Source organism: Kogia breviceps, chromosome 19 (assembly GCF_026419965.1).
Source record: "Kogia breviceps isolate mKogBre1 chromosome 19, mKogBre1 haplotype 1, whole genome shotgun sequence".
Classification (NCBI taxonomy): Eukaryota; Metazoa; Chordata; class Mammalia; order Artiodactyla; family Physeteridae; genus Kogia; species Kogia breviceps.
In genome coordinates, this window is record NC_081328.1 from 20,453,289 (window position 1) to 20,466,191 (window position 12,903).

General features: G+C 44.1%; 2 protein-coding genes across 2 annotated transcripts in view; one reads left to right on the top strand and one right to left on the bottom strand.

Annotated features, from left to right (window-relative positions):
• ACACA (acetyl-CoA carboxylase alpha) overlaps positions 1-12,903 on the top strand; it is a 375,954-nt gene that overhangs the window by 16,961 nt on the left and 346,090 nt on the right. The gene's annotated exons all lie outside the window — the stretch shown is intronic.
• C19H17orf78 (chromosome 19 C17orf78 homolog) lies at positions 1,276-12,576 on the bottom strand. The gene is given in 9 exon segments (XM_059048676.1): positions 1,276-1,353; positions 4,476-4,592; positions 5,410-5,489; positions 5,492-5,535; positions 6,541-6,658; positions 9,840-9,932; positions 9,935-10,123; positions 11,489-11,545; positions 12,519-12,576. Coding segments are annotated over 9 exon segments (834 nt in total).

A 12,903-nucleotide genomic window follows, 5' to 3' on the forward strand; every position in this document is an offset into this window, starting at 1 on the left:
GTACTGATGTATAGGTTGGCAGTTTTTTACTTAACATGTTTAGAAAATTTCTCAAATAAGACAATTTATAATGGTAAAACAAGTATAATATTCTTTGATACACAAAATAGATTGTAGATGTCTTGTTTCATTGTCAGAAGTCATATGCATTGTAATCCATAGTTTTGAGTTTTATGCAAAATTACAATGTTTAAGTGAAAATCTAATTTCATAATAAATTCTATAAACTGAGCCTTTCTTAAACTTACCTCTTGGCTGAGGTAAGGGAGAGGAAGAAACCACAGCTAAGAAATACTATAAAATATTGCATTGAGTATTAAAATAAAAAACAGCTGTTTCACTTTCTCACCAAACTCTTATTTAAGTAAGTCAGACTTGACTTATAGCCATGCCTCTGTGAGAAAGAGCACATAATCATGTTGCTCTGGAATCCTTGTTCAGAATGTCTGCAGCTCACGGTGATGGTAAGCGATAATGTCAGACCAACTTTAGGAATTCTGGATTATCAGCAGACCTTGTCTGGATCCTGTTTGTTTTTGTCTTTTGGCTGCGCTGCACAGCTTGCAGGATCTCAGCTCCCCGACCAGGGATTGAACCCAGGCCACAGCAGTGAAAGTGCCGAGTCCTAACTACTAGACCACCAGGGAATTCCCAGTCTGGATCCTATTTGTATGCAGTCCCTAAGCGCTTTGGGGATGAGTCACGAGGAGGACTTTTGGAACGCTTAGGGTCACGTTCCCTTCCCCAGTGTGTAGAGAGCTGCATGTAGTGGCAGAGGCTAAGTCATAAAGCCCTATGAATGCCAGCCTGGGAAAACAGGAGCCCCACCCTCAGCTGGCTGGGAGCCAGTGCGCGTGAGGTCAGCAGAGAGGACAATCGAGGACTTGGTGGATGCCACACCAAGGGCTGCTTTGCTCAGTTCCTTGGAGGCTGTGTTTAAACCTTTTGTCAAAGAGAGTAATGGGTGCTAAGCATTCATAGTGCTTAGAGGGAAGACGTTTTGTATTCATTTGATGGGGTGAAAAAAATATCCATTTTTTGTGGGATTACCAAGTGAGTATCAGAGGCTTGTGGCTAAGTCAGTAGCAAAGGCATGAGAGTAACTCTGGAGCCTAGGCTTCCCTCTCACTGGCCTGGCATTACTGTCTGATCATAATGTCCGTCCCTGCTGAAGATACGATGGTAAGATTGGCAAGAATCTGCCCATACTGATTAATAGTAGGGAGAAGACAATGTAGGATCTTTCATTCAGTGTGTGAGGCAGAGCAGAACTTGTCAGAAGTATGTCTCGTGGACCACAGTGATCTCTGCAGCTTTCTTGGAGCTTGATGATTTGGGAGCATCTTGTCTAACCTAGAGATTTAAAGGAAATATGGGGGCTTCCCTGGTGGCGCAGTGGTGGGGAGTCTGCCTGCCGATGCAGGGGACGCGGGTTCATGCCCCGGTCCGGGAGGATCCCACATGCCGCGGAGCGGCTGGGCCCGTGAGCCATGGCCACTGAGCCTGCGCGTCCGGAGCCTGTGCTCCGCAACGGGAGAGGTCACAACAGTGAGAGGCCCACGTACAGCAAAAAAAAAAAAAAAAAAAAAGGAAATATGAAAGGTAAAGAAGGATGCAAATGGGTATTTCTTAATGTATCAACACAGAGATAGCTTAGTACAAAACCCCATGTAACTCCAAGTTCACATCATTTCGCCTTTGTTACCCATCAATTCTAGAAAAAGTTATTGTGCTTTACACTGAGAAAGTATCAGCAAAGTACACTTATATATGAGAACCTACAGTTTATTGGAACCAATAACGTCCTAGTAAACAGCCCAGCCATCCCTTGTTTGACCGATTTGCCTTGAATGGAAAGGGCCCTGGATGTGCAGCTACTTTGGATCCCAGATGCACAGGGATTCTACTTCATTTCTGGAATTAGGCCCAAACAATCTCACTCTGTTTGAGTAGGGGCAAAGATCTGGGTCAATGTGGACCAAATATTTTTTACTAATCCCATTCCACTCTCATTATACCGTGCCCCATCTGATTTTGTATGTACTTTCTAAATGCTTAACTGTTATGAACATAGACTCCAAGCCTCTTGAAGGCAGGGAACTTGGCACATAGAAGGCTTTCAGTAAAATTTTGTGGAAAAGATGAATAAGCCAATAAATCCAGTATAGGAATTAAAAGACCTGAATTTTAGTTCTGTTTCCACTAGGTGTTGTGACCATGGGAAAGTCAATAACCTTTCTAAGCCTTAGTTTAAGTATCAATAAGATGTAGATACCTGCCCTAGCTACTTCCCAGGATTTTTATGAGGCTCAAATGAGGCAGTGTGTATAAAATTTCTTTTTTAAAATTAATTCCTTTATCATTTAGTAGCTTATTTTGTTAATGGGAGAAATTCCATCAGAGTTGCTGTTACATGGCTTCTTCTAATTCTGGACTAGACTTTTTAGTCCCCTTCAAGCCTATTTCTTTCAATGTTCAGTAGAAATGATAATGTTGATTGGATTAAAGAACTAAAAATACACTAAATTATAGAATTATACTAATTTACGTGGGCTCATCATCTAACATTAGCAGAAACAGGATTATAGAAAATATTAAATTAGACCAGAGATGACAAATAAGTTGCCATTGGATACCTAAAGCACTATGATAAAAAGGATTGATGCCATGCCTGGGTGGAAAGAGTGCCATGCTTGATTTTTTAAAATTGAGATTTAATTTTCATATAACGTGTAAGTTTAAGGTGTCCAGCGTGTTGATTTGATACATTTATAAATTGCAGTGTGATGACCACGGTAGCTTTCGCTAACATCCCATCATGTCACATAATTATCTTGCTTTTTTGTGGTGAGAATGTATAAGATCTAGTCTCTTAGCAGTTTTGAAGTATACAATATGGTGACTATAATCTCTATGCTGTGCATTAGACCTCTGGAATGTATTCATCTTCTAGTTGCACTCTGCTTGATTATTATTATCATTATTATTATTTTTTTGGCTACATTGGGTCTTCGTTGCTGCACACGGGCTTTCTCTAATTGCGGTGAATGGGGGCTACTCTTAGTTGCAGTGCGCCTGTTTCTCATTGTGGTGGCTTCTCCTGTTGTGGAGCATGGCTCTAGGTGCGTAGGCTTCAGGAGTTGCAGCACATGGGCTCAGTAGTTGTGGCTCACGGGCTCTAGAGCGCAAGCTCAGTAGTTGTGGCACACAGGCTTAGTTGCTCCGCGGCATGTGGGATCTTCCAAGACCAGGGATTGAACCCGTGTCCCCTGCATTGGCAGGTGGATTCTTAACCACTGCGCCACCAGGGAAGTCCTCTGCTTGGTTATTGATATATGCAGTTGACATGGAACTAAAGAGTGTGTCCCATCCTGGACTATATAATCTTTGAGACCCATTCTTAGTGCTGTAATTCTACAAAAGTGGCCACCTTCTTTAATTTAAAAAAGTATTGGAGACCTCATCTCTTTGCTTCAGTGGGTTTTTAGATGTAAAGAAGGCACCCATCACTTTCTTGTATTCAAAGGCTGCGTCCATTCCTGGTGGAAAAACTATTTAAAGCAGTCATGCTGAGCCGGTGGTGTGATGTCTGACTTACACACTAAAGTGCAATATGGATTTATAATCCTGCCAGGAAACCCCAGGGCAGGGAAGAAAGAAGGTGCTTTGCCAAGTATTCAGGCTGTGTTCAAGTGTGGTGGTTCCTGAACTGTGTTGTATGTCAGAGTTACCCAGGGGAAGGGATGGAGATGTAGGTTGTGGGCTCTGAAGCTCTTGCAATTTCAGGGACCCTTTTTAAAGAAAAAGAATACAAATTTTAAAAATACAAAATTGGATACAAAGCCTTTGTGCAGGTCCCGTGGGTCCTGAGTTTAAGCTTCATTAATTTCACAGTAAATCCACCTCTACTTAGGGAGCTTGTTAAAAATCTAAAAAAATAAAGGAACTTCTGTGGTGGTCCAGTGAAAAAAAAATCTTAAAAATAAGATTCCTGGGGCTTCCCTGGTGGTGCAGTGGTTGAGAGTCCACTTGCCGATGCAGGGGATACGGGTTCGTGCCCCGGTCCGGGAAGATCCCACGTGCCGCGGAGCGGCTAGGCCCGTGAGCCATGGTCGCTGAGCCTGTGCGTCCGGAGCCTGTGCTCCGCAACGGGAGAGGCCACAACAGTGAGAGGCCCACGTACAGAAAACAAACAAACAAACAAAAAATACAAAAAAAATAAGATTCCTGGTCCGACTCTAGCCATTCTGATTTATTATATCTGATGCCCAGAAATAGCTATTTTCAATAAGTACCCTATTGTATTATGACCCTGCAGATGTTAAGAAAACAGTAGTACAAATACCTGCCCATTTCCTGACACATAAAATAATTACCCACATTTGCTGCATAATTAAAGCAGCTTCCTGTCTCCCAGGATTTATATATTAACCGCATTTTCTCTAGGCAAATAACAATAGCCATACAGAGAACACTTTCCTTTTTGGGCTGTCAGTCTGGGATTCAGCTACACCAGGTTGCTGGCTTTCCTTTCTTGGCCTTCGCCACAACCTCTGGCATTGGCATAGCTCTCTGGCTCCTAGGCATTGACTCTGAAGGGAGAAAATGACTGGTATTAACTTCAGGTGGCTGCTGTGCATCTGATTATCTTCCAAACCTCATATCAGGCCATTTAAAGAAAATCACCTCTCTTGTTTTTTATGGCTGTGCCACACGGCTTATGGGATCTTAGTTCCCCAGCCAGGGATCGAACCCGGGCCTGGCAGTGAAAGTATGGAGTCCTAAGCACTGGACTGCCAGGGAATTCCTGAAAATCATCTCTTCTAAGGAAAAAGAAAATATACATTCCTATTGGCTCTATCCTCCCTAGAGAATGTACAAGTACAGCAGAGGAAAGGAACTTGAATTTAGCAAACACCTCTACGTGCCAGGGGCCTTTCCCACAGAATCTCCATTAAACTTCATAACCACCATGAGAGGCAAGTATCATTAGTCCCATTTTAAAGATGAGGCAGCTGCGGTTGGAGAAGGCAAACACCTTTCTCAAAGCCACTCAGCTAGTGAGTGTAGAGTGGCAGGTGTGTCCAGACTCCAAAGTCTGTGCTTTTCTCATTATGCCAGCCTGCCTCTGGGACAGGAGGTCTTTTTTTTTTTTTTTTTCGGTACGCGGGCCTCTCTCACCGCTGTGGCCTCTCCCGTTGCGGAGCACAGGCTCCGGACGCGCAGGCCCAGCGGCCACGGCCCACGGGCCCAGCCGCTCCGCGGCACGCGGGATCCTCCCGGACCGGGGCACGAACCCGTGTCCCCTGCATCGGCAGGCGTACTCGCCACCACTGCGCCACCAGGGAAGCCCGGGACAGGAGGTCTTTATAGATCAAGCCCAAGGACCCAGTACATCAGCAAACTTACAGGGCCTGGGGCTTCAAAAATGACGAACACTATAATGGCAATTCCACTGAGCAAGGTGACTGCAATCAGAAATTTGACACGGTGCTCCATGTCTGCCTCTTCTGTAGGTCCTCATGTGTGTCTGAGAGGAGAGAGAGGAATAGAAAAGGGAGAAAAGAGAAGAACTTGAGAGAAGGAGGAGATTGACCTTTTGACTTGAAGGTCTCCTGGCTCACAAGACGAACAGAGGCCCAGCCTGCTTCAGAGACAGAGGCTGAATTTCCAGTTCAGAGTCAGGGGTGGGGTGGACATGGTGGGCTCTGCTCTAACCTCCTTTGCAGTCTCTTCCCAGAGTGCCCTTTACTAGGATTTGGAATTTTTCCATGATCAAGTAGGATTGATTCTTGCACTGCTTTCACGGAAAGAAAAGTTACGCAAGGGAGTCTGTCACCAGCAGCCCTCTCAGGGTCTCTGTCCTTGTGCCCCGACACACACACTGTATGGGATTAGCAAATCACCTTTCCTATGCTCTTCTCAATTTAGTGGGGCATATGAGGGACAGAGGTAAATTGCCATTGTTTTTGGGTCACAAGCCAAAGTTGGGGACAAATGGCTCATGTGCATCTTGGTATTACTAATCTCATATTTATGTTTCTCCTGTTAGAACTGGGATGTAACCCAAACTGAAATCTTACAGAATTTGCATCCTGGCCAATTTAGGGAGGGCTCTTTGCAAAAACAATGCAGATGAAAACATGCTTCTTGGTTGTTGTCGTCACTGTAGCAAGTGCTTAGAGTTTAAATGTTGCCTCTCTATTCACACAATGGCTGGAATTACCCACCAAACCAATACCATTTACGCTGTCCCCAAATCTGGCTACAAGGTGAGCTCACTTGTGTGGAGGTGAAGGATTATTAATAGTGTCAAGCTACAGACATTTCTGGGACCTTCTTTATAGAGAAGCTGATTCTTTTTCCATAAAAAATGGAGTGATTTTCTAATGCAAACTGTGTGTAACTTCTCAACCTCCAGGAAAATTGTAGGAGACCCAGGCAGATGTTGGGACTGAAAATGTTTCTTTTTCTTTCCGTTCTTATCTCACCTCTACTTATTCTGTACCTTGTTTCAGAGGACTAGAAAAATCATCAATCCTTGTAGTTTTCTCTCCTTTTTTCCCAGGAGTTACGAAGGTGGTAGTGGTGGGGAAAGTCTCTGATGAAGCCCCCATCACTGGATAGACCTTACACTGGGAGATTCCTGGTAAAAAAGCTATAAAACAAGAAAGAAACAATGAAAGGACAACTGAGAAAACTTCATCCTGCCTTTGATTTCACCTGACAAAACGCTAGCTCTACCCAGCTGATATAAACTTCTAACTGTGGTCCCATCGATCTGTCCATAGATTTAAAGTGTGGGCCTTAATAATGCCAAAGAATAAATGAGGATAGAGATACTAATAAGATATGGATTAAATTCCCATGGTGCCTTTGACTAACGTAGGTTCAAGTGAAGGAGTATGGCTATACTCGTAAGGGCATAATGATAATAAGGATGGAGGGTGTAGCACCACTGAAAGTTTCCTTCTTTAAAAAAGATGGCTCCTGGGGTTTCCCTGGTGGCGCAGTGGTTGAAAGTCTGCCTGCCGATGCAGGGGACACGGGTTCGTGCCCCGGTCCGGGAAGATCCCACATGCCGCGGAGCGGCTAGGCCCATGCGCCATGGCCGCTGAGCCTGCGTGTCCGGAGCCTGTGCTCTGCAACAGGAAAGGCCACAACAGTGAGAGGCCCGCATAACGAAAAAAAAAAAAAAAAAAGATGGCTCCAAAGTGCAAGCAAGAACATGAAGTATCATAATTTGCCTTAACGACTGCGGCTGGTCTGTCTAGTGGAGTCTAAGTCAATGACTTTGAGAGAGGTTTGGGGAAAGGGGGAGCTGGAAGAAGGGGAGACCTCCCAGCTTCATGTACCCCTCAATTACATTCTTTCAGCAAATATTATTTAAAAATGAATATCTAGTATGTGCCAGGAACTGCTTCCGTACTTTGGATATATCAGCTGGGTACATTCTACCATGGGAACAAGCGAGGGGGAAGGAGGGCTGAGCGGGGATGGGGGGAAGCAGACAATAAGTACAGTAAGTTTTATGGTTTGTTAGAAGGGGATAAGTGCTACGAAAAGAAAAGTAGAGAAAGGTAAGGGAGCAGTCTGAGGGGTGCGGGTGGGCAGTGGTTGGGTGACCTACAGGAGAGGCTGGTTTCATTGAGAAGATGAGAATTGAGCTGAGACTTGAAGGAGGTGAGGGGATTAGCCAAGCAGATGCTGGGGAACTAGGCAGAGGGGACAGTTAGTGTAAAAGCCCTGGGGCAGAGTGTGTCTGGCATGTTTTAGTTTTAGAGGAAGAGCACAGAGGCCAGAGAGATTGCAGTGGAGTGAGCAAGGTGACAGTCATAGGAGATGAGGGAGTTTCTGAAGGAAGTGGGTCCATATTACTTAGGGCCTTGTAGGCCAGTTTAAGGACTTTGGGTTTTGTTCTGCTTGAAGTGGGGATCCGTTGCAAGTTTTTGTGCAGAGAGGTGACCGGATGGCTTTGTTTTTAAAGGATCAGTGGGCTGCTGAGTTGGAAACAGACTGTAGGGGGGGCCTGGAAGAAGCAGAGTAACCTGTTAGGAGGCTCCCGCAGAATCCAAATGAGAGTTGACGGTGACTCAAACAGCTGTGGAAAAGATGGGGTGCGGATGGGTGCTGACTGTGGTCTGGAACCACCTTCATGTGCCTCCAAAATTGATCTAATCCAGTTCCGACAGTGGTTCCTATTCTATTTTTAATGGCCTCCTGTCATTGCTTATTAAATTGAGATCTGTACGTCCCACTTGACTTTTCTGAATTATTTTCCCAGGTCTTAAGTCTGTGTGAAAATGACAGTTCTTTACTTCAGAGGCCAGTGGGCACAGTACCAGGTACTGTACACAAATTGTAGGGGAACTAGTCCTTGATTTGTTTAATCAGGAAGACAGTGTTGGCAAAGATAAGCAGAGACAAAGAGCCAACGGGCTCAAAAGGAAAAACGAGAATTATGTGGAATTTTTTTCAGCATAGTGCCAATCAGTTCTCTGAAGTGACAGCATCTGTGTTTCTGGGTCAGATGAGATGAAGATAAATAAATCTCACTTTGGAAAAGTAACATATAAGTTCTCTGAGTTTTGGTTTCCTTATCTGCAGGATGGTTATAATCAAATAATTCTTGGTCTACTTATTTCACAGGAGTGATGTGAAGATCAGAAACAAAAATGAGAAAGCAGGTGTGAAAAACACTTTGCAAACTGAGTGATATTATGATTGAAAGAGGAGGCAAAACCTAGAGATCGTGTCTCTGCATAGAAGAACTGTGCCCTCTAGCCACAGGGATAATGGGATTTCAGTGTGGCATGTCTTGCCACCTCCTGGCAGCCACTGTTTCAAAATCTACTTAATAGGCTTTTCATATGTCAGTGTAGTTCCAGTTCTGCCCAGCTTCTAAATTAATGTCCATCCCTGTTGGCAGCTCATCTCTTAGGTCTCATCTGCTAGGTAACTGAGTATTAAGGTGGAGCAAGTTTGTAAATACAAGCAGTCTATTCCCAGTGCTGATGGAATCGCAATATTAGCTTTTCTTTGGCTAAGAATATTTGAGCAAGGATTCCCCCACTTTAAGGAGATGTACAAAAAATGCAAAGTTATGAAGTGGATAATTTAGGAGATGATGCTTTATTACAAAATAATTCATTTTAAATAGGGAACATTAGGTACATTATATTTAAGTGGAAATCTCCTTTAGAGATTATTCTGTAATAATACTAGCAGGTTAAAAGGGCTATTTGAGGGCTTCCCTGGTGGCGCAGTGGTTGAGAATCCGCCTGCCGATGCAGGAGACACGGGTTCGTGCCCTGGTCCGGGAAGATCCCACATACCGCGGAGCAGCTGGGCCCGTGAACCATGGCCGCTGAGCCTGTGCGTCCGGAGCCTGTGCTCCGCAACGGGAGAGTCCACAACAGTGAGAGGCCCGCATACCGCAAAAAAAAAAAGAAAAAAAAAAAAAAAAAAAGGGCTATTTGAGAGGCCTTACATATTGCTGTTGGGCTTACATATCTAGAAGTTAGATCATCTTGTCAAATCTCTCAATTGTAGCTATGGAAACTGAGCATTGGAGAAATAAACACTTGTTTGATGTTATTTCTCTTGTATCCCACAGTTTCTCATGGGGTAAACAGACCATAGGAATCAGTTCATACTAATCAAATTCCAAAGAGCCTAATCCATGCACTAAAATGACATTTGAAAATTTACACAGATTTGCCTAAAGAGAGAGAGGCTAATCCATTTCCTTGAGGCTTTAGCTGCTATTAAGCTCTACCTGCCTCCAAGGACGTCAGCCAGAAGGCAGTGCCTACATCCATCTCATTTTCTAATCTCACCTTTGCCTGTCACAAGGGATCCAGTCTGAACCTTGGATGTGAGGGTTAGGTGACAGCTCGGGGGGGCAGTACTGTTTCTGCAGGGAACAGCTTGACTCTCAGGTTCTTCAGAGTGTGCTTGACCTTTCGCCTTTTTTGCAAATATACAAGGTTGACTTTCACTTTGCTCCTAGAACCAAGACACTGCAAGGTAGCCACAGTCTGATTTAGGATGAATGTGGGCCATTTGGCTTCTGTCTGAGCTTCTGGAAAGAGAAAAGCCAGATAGGATAATGAAGCCAGTTCTTAATCTGAATGGTGCCCAGCCAAACCACTTCCGTTCATGGCCCACTGCTGTACTTTCTTCTCTTTTTCCTTCAGTTCTTCCTCAGCATGTATCTATGGTACTAAATATACAAGCCCTGCCTTTCCCCCTTCCCGCCATGGGTCCCATGAAGATCGGTGACTGCAGTAAATGGAGCCCAGAGAGATGCTCCTAGGTTGTTCTTTCTAACACAGGGCCGCTTGAGTGCCTCCTCCTTCTCTTTCCTCACCTTGTCTCTTTGATTTATGCAGCCATGGCTTAGGTAACAACAGTTAATTAATTTATTTATATTGCATAAGTGAACATTTTATTTTTAATTTATTTTTTGTTACATGTATCTATTCTTTTTCAAATTCTTTTCCCAATTAGATTGTTACAGAATACTGAGCAGAGTTCCCTGTGCTATACAGTAGGTCCTTTTGGTTATCCATTCTTTTTTTTTTTTTGAAGAACTTTTTGTTTCAATTAATCAATTTATTTATTTTATTTATTTTTGGCTGTATTGGGTCTTCGCTGCTGCATGCGGGCTTTCTCTAGTTGCATCGAGTAGGGGCTACTGTTCGTTGCAGTGTGAGGGCTTCTCATTGTCGTGGCTTTGGCTTCTCTTGTTGTGGAGCATGGGCTCTTCAGTAGTTGAAGCACGCGGGCTCAGTAGTTGTGGCTCGCGGGCTCTAGAGCGCAGGCTCAGTAGTTGTGGCGCACGGGCTGAGTTGCCGTGTGGCCTGTGGGATCTTCCTGGACCAGGGCTCGAACCCATGTCCCCTGCATTGGCAGGCGGATTCTTAAACACTGCAGCACCAGGGAAGACTGGTTATCCATTTTAAATCTAGCAGTGTGTACATGTCAGCCCCAAACTCCCTAACTATCCCTCCCCCCCTCACACACACCCTTCCCCCCTGGTAACTGTAGTTCGTTCTCTAAGTCTGTGAGTCAATAGCAGTTCATTTAAAAATGGGTTTCCAGGGACTTCCCTGGTCACGTAGTGGATAAGACTCCGTGCTCCCAATGCAGGGGGCCCGGGTTCTATCCCTGGTCAGGGAACTAGATCCCACATGCATGACACAACTAAGAGTTCACACGCCACAACCAAGGAGCCTGCGAGCCACAACTAAGGAGCCCTCCTGCCACAACTAAGACCTGGTGCAACCAAATAAATAATTTTTTTTTAAAAAAAAGATAAAAATGGGTTTCCAGAAAGCCTCTCAGGGGAATACATAGCTTTTAAACAGGATATTTGAGATCTGGGCTCGGACTGGGGGAAACAAGCATCTTTTAAAGGTAAAAATGTTCAGGAATGGCAAAATGATTTTTCAAGGGCCCATTCCCTACCTCGCATTAGCATAGCCCTTTGAGAGGAAGAGACCAGGCAGCAGTTCCACATGGCAGCTGCTGTCTCTGAGTTCTGGGGGAAAAAAAAGGTCAGGGTTGACTGGGTACTTCTTGAGAATTCTGGGCACCGGAGAGGGAGATACAGAAGAATGCAGTTCCTTCTCATAAAACTTGCACTTGGGGAGATCAGATATTCCCTCAAAAGGACTTCAAGATTTATGCAAGTGGGAGTTAGCCTAGTATAAAGAAAACTGGATACCAGTCTATTATCCTTAGGGAAAAAGAAGGTAAAAGAGTTAACTAAGTTAATGAAAGACTAACCAACGCATTCCTTCAAACACTGCCTATTATCTCTTCTCCTTCCTGTTTTATCTACCTTCTTGTATTAAAACTTTTGGAAGTTTAATATCGTTGGACAAGATATCTCTCCAGGTTCCTATAGAATGATAGGTTATAGTTATTTATGCTTTTTGGCACATAACTCACAGGGTGTTGTGAGTTTTCTTCATTTGTTAAATTTGTTACTGCTGCACCTTATGCTGTTTGGCCTTAACTTTGGTCAGCTAATTTTAGAGATGAACTGTTTAGGACACTTTGAAAAATCATGTGTTAAATAAACAGTTATCAAAGAGCAGCAAGCGGTGCCATTCCACTCTCATACCCTTTCTCAGCTCTTCCCACCCAAGAGCATCCCCATCTATTTGGATGTAATGCCTTTAAAAAGGAAGACAACATCTTATGAAGGGTTATGAATTTAGGAGTCTTAGGTGCTGACAATACTGAAACTCTGACAGTACTTGCCAGGAAAGAAAGCCATCTCACAGTGAAAGGAATTTTAATGTTAGTTACATGAACAAAATGGAAGAATGCATCACACTCTCTGAAGACGTCTCACCATGAAACAGCTATCTCTCTGGGTTGAATAACATGGGGAAAGCATCATCAGCTGAGTATTGGCTGTATCTCTATCTGGCAGAATAGACCCCCAAACACTTTCTAGGCTTCTCTTTGGATTTCCCAGAATGCTAGGCTAGAGAAGTACTTACCTTTCTTGTTAGCATCATAGGATGTAATGATGGGGCTGAAAACCAAGATGGTATCCATGTTAGCTTGGGCACATTCTCCTTGCAGAGACAGTATGCTGCTGGTCTGTCACAGCCACTTATAGCCTTGTCTCTAAATTCTTTCACTGCCTGGAACCAGGTTTGACCCTGGGAGAGTCTGGTTCCACCCTAATTATTTTGCCACATTTCCTGACGGGAGAGAGGACCAAGTTTGTTTGTTAATGATTGATTCAGAAGATCTTCACCTAACTTCACTGCTGGTGCCGACATAAGGAGCTGTAATTACCTAGAGCTTTCCCCGGGAGAAAGGGCATAAACACCCAGTGATATGCTTTACAAATACTCGCAGAGAGACACGTAGACATTC